The sequence below is a fragment of the Choloepus didactylus genome, chromosome 5 (genome assembly GCF_015220235.1).
Source record: "Choloepus didactylus isolate mChoDid1 chromosome 5, mChoDid1.pri, whole genome shotgun sequence".
NCBI lineage: Eukaryota > Metazoa > Chordata > Mammalia > Pilosa > Megalonychidae > Choloepus > Choloepus didactylus.
The window spans coordinates 34,338,254-34,354,192 of NC_051311.1; the positions used below are offsets into that span (position 1 = coordinate 34,338,254).

Here is a 15,939-nt window from a genome sequence, read left to right on the forward strand (position 1 = left end):
GCCTTTTATTTTTCTTTGTGAATTATGCATTCTGAAGCATGTGCAGGCATGAACAGATGTCAATAACTGCATTTTTTTTTTTTTTTCTTCCTGGATGGAAGGATAGGGGTGCACAAAGCCTGCTTGACTTTAATAATTTTCCTATTACCATCATCTCAGTGACCAAGGCAGGGAAGCTGTTTCTGCATCTCAGCTTTCCCTGACTGACAAGCCTCAGAAGAGCAATGAAGCCACCATCAGCTTTGGGGTAAAAAGATCGAGATTTCCTGTACGCTAATGTGGAGAACACTTCAGCACCTGAGACAGTTCCCACCGAAGTAGCTGAGCTCCCAAACTGCTTAAGTAGGTGTTTCAAATGAACGCACCTGTTAAGTTCGTCTGCACCGGCAAGATAACACGTAATAGGCCCTGTGGCCCCTAAATGGTTGAATATATTCAGCTTTAAATTTGGTAGCAAAGTGATCACTCAAGAGTCTTCAATCTTGACAGGGCTAGCATATGAAAACCAGTTTATATATATAATGTCTTTTAAAACATAGCACCTCTTGTCTTTAGCAAATTGAGGCCTTTGTTCCTGGAGGGAAAATGGTTTATTTAGTATGTCCACCTGTGTTTTAAATAAATTTTTGGACATAACTTTATCAATTTTGAACAACTTGTTTTGAGAAAACACATAAAACTTTTCAAGTTATTGATGCTACATGTAGCTGTCATTGGTTTAATAATGTTTTAAATTCAAAAGGAATATGTGCCATGTGCTTTTTTTTGCAGCTATTTACTGATTATAACCACTTAAATATATTCAGATAAGAAGTGTGTATACACACACACACACACACACACACAGACACAGACACCTTTATAGGAATATGTAAATTCCTTTACAGGAATAAGGATACTCTATGCACACACTACCCCTATACCCATGCATTTGCACACACACACATACAGCTGTATTTTTAAGGTAAAATATACTGATGTCAAATATAATGAATCTAAGTTACAGAAGCTGTCCAGAACAATATCAGCAGAAATCACTTGCAAATGTTAAATTCCCAGATTTGTTTTTCAGTTCAACACTTTTACTTACCTGAAAAACAGTTCTAGATATATGTCAAACTGAAAAGAAGGAAGTATAAGATCCAAGCTAAGATTTTTTTTTAAATAAAGAGCTAAGATCAAAATAAATAAACAAAAAGATGGACAGAAATCATCTTAAACAAAATTCAGAAACTCTTGCCTTTCCTTTCTCCTAGCGACACCTAGAGCCTATTGAGATGAAACTGCATATTCATTTCACTCCAAGCAGTACACACTAGGGCTGTGGCAATATAATTTGTCAGTTGTAAATATTTTCAAGGCAACAAACAAACAACAACAACAACAAAAAAAACCCCAAATCTTTTCAGACCCACTGAAGCTTGGTGGCCTTCCTCAAGAGTCTCAGTATCTTTAATCCTCTAGAATTCTTCCCCACCACCCATGAAACCTCTCTGCAAAGACTTCCAGTCTCTTGAATCAGATGACTTAAGAATTCGTCCACTTCCCTCAGGACTTGGCCTGCCCAAATGAGGAATCTCTCTCTCTCTCTGCCTACCCCAGCAGAGTTGGAAAAAGATCCAAAAGAAAATAAGAAAATTTCATGCAAGGTCTGATGCAGGGCTTTGTATGCATACATGCATACCACATCTCCCACAAACTTTTGTCATCTCTACATAAGTCTTCACATCACACACTCAAAACAAACACACACACACAAAACTCAACAGTAAAAACAGCAGAACCTGACTGACTTTGTAAGACCTGACAACTAAGAACTGCCCCTGTGAAAGCAATCAGGCATGCCTGCACACACATATGCACAAGCATCTCTCGCACTATTAAATAGATGAGCAAATGTTGAAGCAGTGTGACTCAAGGCAGGAAATTGTTAATGACAACAACCTCCTGCTCAGTCCACAGGAAATTTACTGCTCTGGGTATGTTAGCGTAGAAATACGTCTGAGAGGCTTGTCTGAGGACCCGGTAAGCAGCAGAACTGCTTAAAAGGTGCCTCCGAATGGTAAAAGGTCTACACAGGGGTTCTATAACCCAACACATCTTGTCTGTTTTCTAGGACCTGTACCAGCCAAATGAGACGTGCCTGTCTGAAAGCTTGTTTGGGATTTTTCTTTTCCGTCAGAATACAAGAAAAACGACAGTTTCCCTGCTTGTAGTTCCTTCCCCGCCCCTCTAAATCACTAGTCCGGATCAGTACAAGGGGATTTAACTCTTCCATCCATCAGACCCGCCCTCCGCTATCGCCCTGCGTGAGTCATTGGTTACTAAGGCGATATGCAAATCCAACCTTTTGAAACCAGGGCTTCCAACCCCAAAGAGTAGGAAACGTGCACGCGGAGAAGTTTTCACTTAACACAGTCTAAGGCAGAGCTGCTACCCAGCTCAAGGCTAGGCGTGGGAGCTAGAGACGTATCGACAAAATTGTACTGAAACCTGGGACCTGGTGTTGGTGCTGGGATGCTTTTTTTTCTTTTTTCTTTTTCCTGGAAAAGATAATAACCGCCACCACTACCACCACCAAAAAACTATCTGGAAGAAGTGAGAAAAGGAAGTGGAGGCATTTGAATCAAGGGGACGGACGGAGAGGAGGGGAGAGCAATGGAAGATGGACAGAGTCCAGGGACAGGTGGAAGGGGAAGAAAAAGAGCTTGGAACTTAATCTTTCCCGAATCTTAAAGCAGGGGAAATAAAAAAATAAACAAAAGCACTATTGAACACAGACGATCTAATTCCCTCCATAGGATCCAGAACACAGGCGGTTAAAAACATGCATGCATACATCAAGTGAGAGCCCCAATTCCAGACCCCAGCAGGCGCAGCACAACAAACCCTCCTCTCTCTCAAGCCCCGAACTCTTGGCCCGTCGCAGCCGCAGAGACCCGCTCGCAGGACTGCGGTGACCGAGATTTGGCGCTAAGGATATTATTTGTGGGCGATCCCCGGAGTAGAGGCGGGGAGGACGGAGGAGGGAGGAAGAGAAGGAGGAGGGAGATTAAAGAACATCAAGGAGATTCTCCAAGAGAAAGCGTTTCACAAACGAGCTTTAGCCCTAAACCACCGCGCCACCACCCACCAACAAAGATGCTCTTACATCCTCCTCCTCACAGTCACTCCGCGGCTGGTACTGGAACCGGGGTCGGCCACCCGCGCCACCGCCGCCGCCGCCTCGGTGCTCCTGGGGCGCCGGTGGCGCCCGGGGTCGGAGGGTCTTCCCCCCGGCGCCTCCGCCGTCCTCCTCGGCCCCCTGGCCGCCCAGGAGGTGGCTAGCCTCTGGGGGCACCGGGAAGGACCGGGAGGTGTTGATCTTGCCCGTGAATCTCTGGTAGAGCGAAGCCATCAGTCACCGCGCTCGCTCGCTCTCTTTCTTGGGGCTTTTTTTTTTTTTTTTTTTTTAATTTTGCTTTCTCCCTTTCTGGTACCGGCTCCCCAACCCCCTCCAGAAAAGAGAAAAAAAGAAGGGGGAAAAAAAAAAAAAAAGGGAGGAAGAAGAAAATAAAGAAGGAAAAGCCTGACAGTTGCTGCTGCTTGCTCCAGCGTGCCACACTCAAGTCGCCACTGGGCGCTCTCTCCCTCTCGCTGTCTCTCTCCTCCACTTAACCCCCTCCCCCAGCAGCTCAGCTAAACAAGGGTCTGGAGTGTGTTTTCTTTCCCCCCTCTTCCTTTACGAAAACACACAAACAAACAAAAATTCCTTGCCGCGTAGAGCCTAATCAAAGTGACTGAAGGAAGCGGGGGGAAAAAAAACGTCAAGGGAGAGAAAATGCCCAGGCCCCAGAAATTTGTCACCACCTAAGGACCAGCAAACATTCAGAGCGAATCTCACTCCCGTCGCTCCCACCCCCATCCCCACCCAATCCCCTTTCCACTCCCGAGCCCTTGCTCTGCTCCTTTCCATCCCCAGCCCCCTTCCATGCGGCCTGATAATGGCGCCTGGGTGGTAGGGATTGGCAGCGAGGGGAGCGTGCTGGCGCTGGAAGCGCGGGGGGCGCGCTCGGAGGGGTGCGGGTGTGGGTGCCGGAGGCGGCAGTGTGCGGCGGCGCTCAGGGGCGCTCTGGGCTGCTGAGGCCCCCAGCCCGCCGTCGTGGCTTTGGGGTCACATCCCAAAGGCGCTCGGAGAGGCGAGAGAGGAAAGGGACCTGCAGGGAGGGCGAGGGCGTGAAAAGAGGCCCCAAACGAGGTGGAGGAGCGAAAGGAGAAAGACTAAAGGTGGTGAACAGACCCCTGTGGGCGCCCCATTCAAAACACGGTGTTCCGCTCCGGCGTTCCCTGGCTCGCATTCACTCCCAGAGGCTGCTGTTGCTTCCTTCCTAGGGGCTCCCCCTCGTGTTTTCCTTCTAGCTTTTCTTGCTTAAGGTGAAACAACATCAGAGACACCTGAGTGCTAGGGGGCCCGAATGGGGCTGAGTTAGAGCAAAAAAGAAGGGCTTGAAGGAAGACCGGTTTGTAAGGGAGGGAGCTCAGGGACGCTGGTTTCTGATGAGCTTTCTTTCCGTCCAAAACCAAGCCCTTTTCCGAAAAAAAAAAAAAAAAAAAACAAAAACCAGATTCATTTCCCGTCACTCGGCTTCAAAAGTAAAAGAAAGGAAAGGTTATTGAAGGCAAGCAGGTCTAGTGGATATCTTCAGAGCAATTATTTAAATGTTCCTCCCCTCATATCCCAATCAAATTGTGTATATCGCGAACTCCCATTTTCAGGTCCATCAGACCACGCAGGGAAGGGTGCGGAATCTGGGGTGCCGGCAACTTTTATAAAGCTTGCTCTGCCTAGCCCCTCCTCACCCCAATCGAGAGTAAGAGAAATTGGAGAAATGGCACCAAATGATGTGCACATCTCAGAGGTTCGTTTGAATTCATTTTGCTGCAGTAAAACGTGCTTCAGCGCCCCTGTGTGGAAATAAACTCAAACTGTGCTTTGTTCCAAGTCTCTAGCTACAGACCAACACGGCTGTTTTGTCCTCTTTTCCTCCCTGTTTTTTCTTTGGTAGATTTCCTGTCTCCTTGTCTTGGGAATCCTTTTCCTCTTCCTTCTCGAATTCTTGCCCTAGTCGTTCTTGAGGATCCGTAGCTCTTCCTTCTTGTCTCCTCTTCACATTCTCGTTGTCCTGCCCATTTCCGGCTTCTGCTTTGCAGGCCTTGCAGGCTGGGATGGATCTGTACCCGTCCTGAACTGGTGCCAGGGACTAGGAAACTGCATCTGAGGACAGACAGGTGCCCAGTCACTGTTCCTCTCCTCCAAACCAATTCAAGGTGGGGATTTTTTCACCAGCTGTTCTTCCAGGAATAAGTGGTTCTTTGTGCTCCTCCTAGAATGCAACAGTTTTTTACAGCTTAAATAATTCAAAATAATAGGTGAGGTCTCTACTCAGCAGGCCATACCACAACCCACGCTCACTGGGGCATACTGGGTAGGAGTCAAAGTCAATCTCCTGACACTACTGCCCTGAAGCCCAGAAATGCCAGAGAGAACCCCTGTGTCACCTTAACTTGGAGGAGGGAAACTGGATGCTGGTGAATAAGAGTATCCTGGGAAAGAATCACTTGTCAATCAGTTCCACATTCTTCCAATTCCAAAGCTCTCAGTTCAGTTGGTAGTTTCCGTTTTAATCAAAATTTATCCACACTCATCCCCTGTTCCTCTGTAGTTTACCTCTACTAAGAAGAAAACTGTAATTGTCAAAATGGTTTTAAAATCTTTTCCTTTATAGAAAATATAAAAACAAGTAAAACAGTTATTCCATTAATCCACCAGGCTTGCCACACTGAAAGAAAGGATATTGCCTGGGTAGGTCTTGGACCAAGAGGTCGGGCGGTAGGGGGGGGTTTCGGACAGCACTTCACCCTTCACCCTTTACTTTGTACACAGGAGCCATAAAAGTAAACTTTAAAAGTCATCACATTTAGATAAATAGACGACCCCACTCCCCCAACTGTGCTTTTGATAGGGAAGCTGCCTTTTCTAACACAGATTTGAAAGAAATTCTCATGCTATTCTTTGTAAAGAGATCATCTAGTTAGCATCTAGAGCTGACATTTCACTAAATATAGATCCTGTATAGATCTTCTTAGGATCTTACTTATACATACTTCATGTATGTATTTATGTATGTATACATATATATATGAAATATACATTTTATTTTTACACACATGATAAGAATAAGCATTTCTTTTGTACTAATACATTTTATACAAAATATCTATACAGAAGAGACTATACGACCTACATATTACTTTATAGATGTGCATATGCCAACAATAATAGATTGAAAGCATAATAAAGAAGATACAAATGTCCCTCACTTCAAAAAATTATATTATTAAGTGAGCCTGTGGTCTCTTCCCCATTCAAATGATAATTCGGCTAAACTTAAAAATCCTAATTAAATAATTCAGACAATAAAACAACCAATTTTTATTTAAAATTATTTATAAAATGAAAAGAACACAAAACTCATAAAAAATTGGAGGAACAGCTGAGGTAAAAGTCGAGGTGAGAGAAAAAAATCTGAAAATTAACCAGTAGAAATGAAGTAGAGGAAAGATGGACAGGAAAGAACAAGAGCTCTCTCACATAGGGAAGTGTGAAGTGAAACAAAACACGGTGACGTTTTAAAAAACTCTGAAGGAGAAAAAGAACAACATAAGCACAAAGAGGCCCATTAACTAATTAATTTGGCCCCTTTCTTTCACCTTTACCTATTGAACACAACTCCCTGGAACAGTTTTAAGAAAGTTTTAGACTTTGTGTGTGAATATATGCTTGCATGTTGGCATGCATGTGTGTATTCACCTATCCCAATTTCTGTTAAACATTGATACAAAATTATAGTATATCTTTAGAGACTGTGAGTACTCGGAAGTCTCATAATGAAAAAGTGTACACTGGTTAACATTTTGGGATGAGTGACTAATGCATTTTCAGATAATTGCAAGCTATGGCATTTTATTTTTATGACACATAATATACTTCTTGCCTTTAACCTTTTCAGGCAGCCACCTCCCACCCCCACCCCCACCCCCCCAAAAATAGAAGGAAAGGGATATTTTGAAGAGTAACAAAATTATCCAATGGAAATTTAAATATAGGTGTAGCATTTCAGCAGAAGGAAATACGTCAATAACTCCCTCCACTTAACCTGTCCTTGAACATCGTGAGTACCCTATAGTAAAGCATATTTTCACTCTGGCTTATTGAGTAAGTACAGGAAATTGTTTTGGAAAATATTTAGTGGATTATTTCATGTCAGGATTTCACTTCCTTAATACTGCTTAAAAGCAAATGCCCACCAATGCATTTTTCTATCTAGTTTTATATGATTCTTTCTTCCTGGTTTTTGAAACAAAGGTATGAATGTACATTTATTTTCCCTGGAACTGATTTACAAAACACATTTGATAAGTCCTTGGCAATAGACAGATGCTACAAAATATAGTGGATAGTCATTTTTTAAATGACATTAAAAGGAACTTTTGGGGTCCATATGCAAGCTAAGCATTGTAGGAATACCAGGAGCTATATTGAGTCCAGCAGCCTAAGCACAATTTTTAATAGCTAAGAGGTTTTCTTATTTCTAAAAGAGAATTATATCCTACAGTCTACCTCCCCTTTCTTTGGGAAGTGAGGGAGGAGGGCAGAACAATATTTAACATTTTATTCTTTTCCAAACACTAATATTTGGAGAAATGAAATGGTCAATTTAGCCTTGTTCTCAAATAAATGGAAAAAAAATAGATATTCAGGGAGCTCAAGAAAATACAGGGATAAATTCATAAATACAAAACATATTTCAACTCTGAAAATCTCTCTCTCTTTTTGCAAGATGACTTCCAATTAGGAAATGGGTAATACGAACTCTTTACAAACTTTACAAACAGGAAATGCTAATGGGGGACAAAGGAATTGCTCTTCCAGACTTTAAAAAAGAAAACAAAAAACAAATTTAGTATTTGTAGTATGTATTGAGTTAATTTTGAGCTTTTCAATTGATACTTAAAGATCAGTATTTAAAAAAACAAACTTTTATTTTTAACTGAATAAACAGGTTTACTTTAAAAACTTTATTGTTAAATTTTAATCTCCCAGTAGCACTTTTCTCTGCATTTTAGTACTGCCATTTTGCAATTGCCTGGCTTTTACATACAGTTCAAAACATATGCACAATTACCCTGGGGCATGTAGACAATCACAAGTGGTTAACCAACACATGTGGCAAAATTTAAGTACGTTAAACTTACCAATACATTGATTCAACTAAATGGCTGGTGTCAAATTAGTCAAAATATTTTATTTTTAGCCCTGTGGAGGATTGGTCACAACCTAGCTCTCTTTCTTTGTGGAGTCTCTCTCATTTTTCTCCTGTCCCTTTCTACATTTCACCATAACTCACTTCCTCTTACATATACATTTCTCCAAAAATTTTTGCTGTTCTCTGAATACTTATAAAACTTTACTTTTTACTCCCAACATTGCTTCAAAAAATATAAAAAAAAATCACTTAATAGTCTAGAGGAAGCAGCAAAACTTGTCTTTTTCCATTTTCTGATTATACAATAATAGCTTTGACAATGTTTTTCAGGCTGTTAGGATTTTTAGACCATAGGATATAGAACAGAGTCAGTTGTTTCTGTTTATCCCTGGTGGTTATTGACCATAATCATGTAGTTATATGATATGCCTTAATTCATATAGAATACTTTAGATTAAAAAGTAGATGACTTCTGCTCTGAAGTGTCCTTAGAGCTCTCTGCCCTTATCAAACCATACACTCCCCTGAGTTCAGTGAATTGAGTAAAATAGCCTTCCCTATAATGATAAAGTGATCTTAATAAGTCACTCATTATGTAAATGAGTTGTACTTTAGTGATTGAATTTTTTAACCACAAAAAGCAATTGCTGTGTTCTAGAAAAAGAAAAAACTTTTTATCTGATCTCTTGTGAACAGTGGCAAATATTTTGAAGGATCAAATCTTGGTTAAGTTATGGTCAGGCCATAGAACAAACTGTGAAGCAGTCTGGGTGGTACAGAGCTCAAAGTCATAACTTTGGTTCATTTGCAACCTACGTCATCCAAAGGGATTCGTAGGCTTTCGTTTGAAAGCAACAATGAAATAGAAGTAGACAGATTGAAATAGGGTAATTCAAATGTCTTTTTTTCTCCACCTTAAAACAGAGTCATGGCTAATGCTGGTTCATTTCATCCTGCCATGTAAATTAGTAGTCACCTGCAGGTCAATGGAAAAGGTTACAGAAAATGGAACACCTAACTCCACTAAAAATTACTGTGGTTACCAAAAAAATACAAAAGACAAAAAACAAAAAAACACAACACTTTAGGGAACATGGTGTGTTCACAGAATGTGTGGCAGGACTAAAATTTGGAGACACTGAGTGTAAGGTTGATTTAATCCACTCTAGAGAGAGAAGATTGCTTAGTCAGAAATAGCAAAAGAAAGTAAAAGAAGCCCATAGACTTGGCTTCAAGTTCCAAGCACTACATATTCCAGTGAGTTTTTACATATTTTCTGCCTACAAAACAGCGGTTTTGAAAGACAAAGGGAAAAGTGGAAAAAAGGCTTCCTTTAAAAGTCAAAGAGAGAGTCAGGGCCAGAAGCCATTTGTGAGGCCAGGGTGGGAGAAGTGCTACCTATTTCCTGGACATTTGCTTTCTATAATTTGAAACATCTCTCTTACTATTTTAGCCCATGTCAAAAATTCCCAGAATTAAAACAATTCCCTTGAATTAAGGCACTGTCTGGAAGAGCATCAATGAAAAAATTAATTAGCAAACAACCAAGGCTTGAGTAAAACAGAAAATAAGCAAGCCTTGACTATGGCTGGGAAGCATGGTCCAAGCACTGAGAAGACAAATCACCTTTTTAAGTCTGCAATGGGCGCGTCCAAGTAATAGCCTACTCTTCCAAAGGCAGAATACAGTTGGGCACATAACCACATTTCCAAGCTAGGAGTTTCTAGGTCCTGATAATTCATCTTTGATATAAGCCATTATTACCATATTCAAAACTGTGATAGATTGGAGTATTATTCAGGAAATAGTCATGCACACCCCACCCACCCCCATCCCTTTCAGTGAAGTATACTGCCCTGACTCACTGACTTTGAGCTTGGCTGTGTGACTTGCACTGGTCGATGGAATGTGAATGGGCACAATGCAAGCAGGGGCGTTAAATGTACTTGCATGGCCTGGCTGATGTTTTGCACTCAGGTGATCTACCATGTATGAACATTCTCCAGCTAGCTGCTGCCACTTTGGCCTAGTCTACAGAACAAATACACACCCAAATTCCACTCACATCTGGGAGCTAAGCCCAGCAATCAGGGAGCATAAAGCAGTTGACTGGAGAAATGTAGATCTTCGAATAAATGCTTGTGTTCTAAATCACTGAGTTTGGAGATGATTTGTTATACAACATGCTTGTTATATTAGCTCATTAAAACAAAAACTAGATCAGCAGCATGAGAAATGTTATAGCTAATATCGATGCTTATTGCAAGCAGTTCACTTATTCAGTAAATATTTGAATGCTTCTTATGTGCCAGCCACTGTGCTATGTTCTGGGAATGAAATGATGAATTGAAATGAACATAATCCTTGCTTTCATAGAGATTATAACCAACACAGTGATTACAATCAATCGCAGTGAATCAGCACTGATGCTATAAATTATATGGCCAGACTGATAATGATTTCCTTTTGGAAATAGATGCAGTTTTCTCAATTTCTTTCTCATTTTGGTACATTTATGGCCTTGCTAGTTTTATTAGGAAAAAAAGATGTTAGAAACCACTAGATCAAAACTCATTCATAACATTGCTGCAGTTATTCATTGTAGGAGCATAAGTAGCACTTTCAATCTACTAAAGCTGTGGCTGTCAAAGTGTGGTTCCTGGACCAGCATAGGCTTCATCTAGGAACTTGCTGGATACGCAAATTCTTGGGTTTCACCCCAGACTGAATAAGAAACTCTGGGCCTGGGGCGTAGCAACTGTATTTTAACAAGTCCTTGGAATGATTCTGATGCATGCTAAAGTTTGAGAAAATCTATACTGGAATAAAGTCCTAGAGCAGTCTTCTAAATGGCACCAAGGTGACCTGAAAGATTCCGAAAATGTTTGCTTATACTCAGGAATGGCTTAGATGTGTAACATACTTAACATGGATTTTTTCAGATTATAAAATGAAAGCCCTTTCTCCATTTAAATTAAATTTATCTTAGCAGTTCATTCAGAGTCAAAATAGAATGGAGTACATTTGGTCTTTGCAGGGCATTTTTAGAATGCTGTTTTGCCCTTGAATTGAGATGTTTAAGGCTGACCTTAGGAAGAAGGTGGCAGCCAAAAGATAATTGTCAAAGCAGATACCAAAAGACATTGTCAAAGCTAAGACACCATGACTGCTGGTGCTTATCTCAGAGATACTTTGATTTTGCACTTTAACAGAAAGTCTCTTCTGTCTTGCCAGAATATATGCAGATTGGCAGATGAGCTCTGCAGAACCGCAAAGAAAAAGTAAGCCTTAATTTCAAAAACTGATTTCATTAAAAAATCCACACTGTGTTTGGTTTAGACTCATTACTTTTTTAATGCAATAAGAAAAACCTGTCCTGAATTAAAAATCAATGAAGTTAATAAATATATTTAAGTTGACTTTTATGAACTTTTATGGACTTAAATTTCCTGAATCTATATTCACTATAAATCCATTTTATTTTATTTTTGCACCATCATTTAAGATTTCTTCCAAATTTCCATGGAACACACTTATGAACTTAAAGATGAGTTGCGCTACTATAGATTTTAACACATTCTCCGGATCACAGGTATATATTCAATATTATTGGTAAATATTAACGTATACACAATTTATCTTAAATGTGGGGTATGTTGGGAAAGGAAACAAACTCCAAATAAAGTCTGAATGTACTTTACCTTTACATCCTCAGAGTAAATACAAGAATTATCAGTGTAAAACTCTGATTCATGCATGTAAGTGGATAAGTCAGATATGAGAAACAGTGGGTTCTTATTAATGAAAACAGATTTTATTAGAAGCAGTAAAACTGAAATGGAGCTACTCATTTGCTTCTTGTGGGTAATTCAATGCACTGTGTGCTGCAATTCTATCAGCTACACTATACCCATTTCTGAACAATTTCCTTCTCATAAAGGGGGAAAATGGGTTTGTCTATACTGCTAATTGCATTTCAAAACATAGTAATTTGGAACTCAAAAAAGTAATTCCCCTAACAATTACATGTATTTATATTTTTGCTTGACAGGTAAACAGAAATTGCCTGTTGGCTAAATAAATCCATTAGTCATATAAGCCTGCAATTTGAACCTTTTTTTTCCCTCACACACAGCAACAACAAAATTGATTTTCAACTTTCAATAGGATAAGGTGGATTCCATTTGTTCCTTAGGTTGCGCTTTGAGTCCCTGATGATTCCCATTACCTCAATCCTCTGCACTGCACCCATAATCACCACCATTACATCTCTTTGTAATCCTAAGAATCCACAAATTGCAACATTTTTATAGAACCTTTTCAATCTTCACATGAAAATTTGAATAAATCAATGCTTTTAAAGGACTTTGAAGGATTTCTTAGCCATCTTTGGGTAGAAAAAGAGGCAGTTTAAGGCTATATTAGCATCTGTCCTTGTATATTCCTTTCTTCATTTAATTCTCTTTCTCAGGGCTCTATAACATTCACAAACTCAAGTTCAACTCAAAATGAGATGTAAATGACTGTGATCTAAATGAACACTGAGTTTCCAAATTGGGATATTCAAATCCACAGTGTTTTAGTTTCCTGGGCTTCTCAAGCAAATTACCATGAGATGGGTTGGGTTGAACAATGGGAATTTATTTGATCATGGTTTAAGGCTGGGAAAAAGTCTAAGTCAAGGTCTCATTAGGGCAATGCTTTCTTTCCAAAGATTGTGGCATTCTGAGGCTGGGTGCTGGATATCCTCGGTTCTTAGCTTGGCACATGGCAAGGAAAATGGTGACATCTCCTGATCTCTCCCTTCTCTTCAGGATTCTGTTTCATTTTCAGCTTTTCACTGTGGCTTTCTCTCTCTGTGTCTGAATTTTACTCTTTTTTTAAAGGACTCCATAAATAGGATTAACACCCATCCTGATTGGGCTGGGCCACATCTTAACTGAAGTAACCTCATCCAAAGTTCCTACTTACAATGGGTTCTTATTCACGGGAAAGAATTAGTTTAAAGAACATGTTTTACTGGTATACACACAGCTTCAAACCACACGATAGGATAAATATCTTCTCGAGCATTTAATTTGCTTGAAGAAAGTAATTTAATAGAGAAGTATTAAATGCAAATCTATTGTGATAGAATACAGATTTTATGAGTGTTCTAAGATAAAACATAAAAGTTCAAGTAAATTATTGAGTTAAACACATAGACCTTCAGATTGCATACTCATACCATAACGGGCCTTTTAATTGAAATTTTGGAAAATGTACTGGTCTAACATCTTGCCCACTGATTACACTTGAATTTTATTAGATCCTCTAATCAACAAATGTGCACTTCAGGCTCTAAACTTCATAGGCAGTTATTGATCTCCTGGGAAGGCAGCTTGCTTGGATTTGTCCACATGATGAAAAACAGAAAAGGAAAAAGAAAAGATGCCTTTCACTTGAAATTATAGCATATCATAAATGTAGAGCATCTCAATTAGTAAAGCCACCCTCAACCCATGGGTTTCTACTCCTGGACAAACAGGAATGATGGTGTGGTAGATTCAGTCATGCACCCCAACAAAAAACATGGTCTAAATCTGAATTTGCATTCCTGTGGTTGTGAACACATTTGGAAATAGGAACCTTTGAAGAAAGATCATCAGTTAAGGTGTAGACTCATTTGTGAATAGGCTCTTCTAAGATCCTATTTAGGTGTGGCCAAACAGAATCAGTATTATCAGTGAGCCTTAATTTGTACTACTGAAGGCCTTATAAAGAGATATCCACAGAGAAAAGCAGAAGAAGTAGAAGCCAGGAGTCAGCGAAAGCCACAAGAAGAGACCAAGGACATCAACAAATGATGGAGGACTGCCATCTTCAGAATGCTACCCACCCCAGGAGAAAGCGTGGCTGTACTGGCATCTTGATTTTAGAATTCTAGCCTTCAAAATTGTGAGACAATAAATGCTTGCTATTTTAGCCAACCCAGTTGTATGGTATTTGTCATAGCAGCTCTGGCAAATTAAGACAAACAGTAATTTTCTTTATCCAATTGGTACAGCTAGGGGAAGAGACAACAAAGTAAGCAACTCAAACTTTTTCATCTTTCCTTGACATCACTTAACTGGGAGAAAAAAATCATCACCACCAAGATTAACACAATTGTTGTTTTTTCAAAAATCTTACTTGGAGGGCAGTTTGGAGAAGCCATATATTAACTAGCTCTCATCTATTTCCAGATTCTTGGTGAGTTTTAGCTCATGGAGCACATCTTCTTATCAATTCCTATATAGTAATGGTATAAATTTCTCAGGGCATGATGATAGAGATCTACAAAGGAATCTTTTAATATTCAATGACTTAAAAATAACCCTGGAATTGTACTGCACTGCACACTTGGAAAAAAAGGCTGGGCATTATTCATTGAATTAGTGTTTTAAAGAAAGCCAAAGCTTTTTTCACCCCCAGAGAAAAATATGTTTTTCTGTAAGTATAGTTTACATATTCTTCACTCCCTAGGGATAAGAACTGCCAATGTGGTGATCTTTGGTTAGTTAACCCAAAAGTTATGCCCGTCATCCTTCTTGCTTGTTTACCTACCAATATAGAATATTTTCCACCAAGTTAAGGGTGCTTATTTGGATAAAGAGATATAACAAGTTTACTGAGTGGGTGGGTGGGTGGGGAGGGGTTAATATTTTTTTCCTATCCTGATATAAGAGAGTGGTGAGACGAGGGACTCTTTTCCCTAACGCTCCCTCCCCCTCAACACACACACACACCATCAGCACCATCCCCATCTGTTTTCTATCTTTTAACTTTTAAAGACAGTTGGGTGATGATTTGATGTTCAGAGGTACCATAGCCTTTTTGAGGCCATAAGAAAAAAGGGTAAATATTTGCATTGATGCAAACCCAGAACATTAGCATCATGGAGCTGCTGAACTAAAACCAGAAACCAGCTTCTTCAGACAGGGCCCCCCTGCTTAAGCCTCTCTCAGTCACGAATTCAGTTAGGTAGCCAAACCTGTTCCTGTCAGACAGAACCAGATCCCAGGATCTCTGCACTAGAACCCACTAAGTACCAGTTTTGTCATCTCCAGCATGAGGATGTTAAAGCCATCAGCTTTACCTGTGACACAGTGCTCTTGAGAGGGTCAAATAAATTGTTACCACAAGGGGGAAAAAACAAGACTTATGTATCATCTGAAAAATTATGGCTACCTATAGTTCATAATAAAAACCAAATCATTAAGCTTTCCCACTTGATTCCTTTTTTTGCTATTGACAATAACACTGCTGAAAAATACCAGTGTCTTAGGGATTCCTGATGACTTTTACAAATTTCTGCAACTGAAATATTGGGAGGAGAATGAATTTCAACTCTTGAAGTTTCTCATAAAAGTGAAGTGAAGAGAAGACATTCTGTGAGGTTTTCTACCCCCAAGGCTGATAAAGACACAGAGGAGTAAAGTTAGTCCAAAACAGGAGAGAGAAGAGGAGGGCGAAAGGGAGAATCACTGCTTCGTCGAGGTTATTTAAAAATAAAACAACTACTTTTTATCAGCACTTTATACTTACAGAGCTTTGAAATATGCAATCTCACTGCCCCAAAGAGGCTCATTAAAAAATGAAACTTGACTTGGAG

The 15,939-nt window shown here is 39.9% G+C and overlaps 1 protein-coding gene across 4 annotated transcripts in view; it reads right to left on the reverse strand.

The window, feature by feature from the left end:
• DPP6 (dipeptidyl peptidase like 6) overlaps window positions 1-15,939 on the reverse strand; it is a 1,366,335-nt gene that overhangs the window by 966,134 nt on the left and 384,262 nt on the right. The window contains exon 1 of one of the 4 annotated variants that reach the window (XM_037835749.1): window positions 3,152-3,439. The exons of the other annotated variants lie outside the window; for them this stretch is intronic. Within the exon in view, the coding sequence (XP_037691677.1) occupies window positions 3,152-3,397 (246 nt within the window). The 5' untranslated portion in view covers window positions 3,398-3,439. Of the gene's footprint in view, window positions 1-3,151; window positions 3,440-15,939 lie in introns of those variants that run through there. 4 annotated transcript variants of the gene reach the window in all.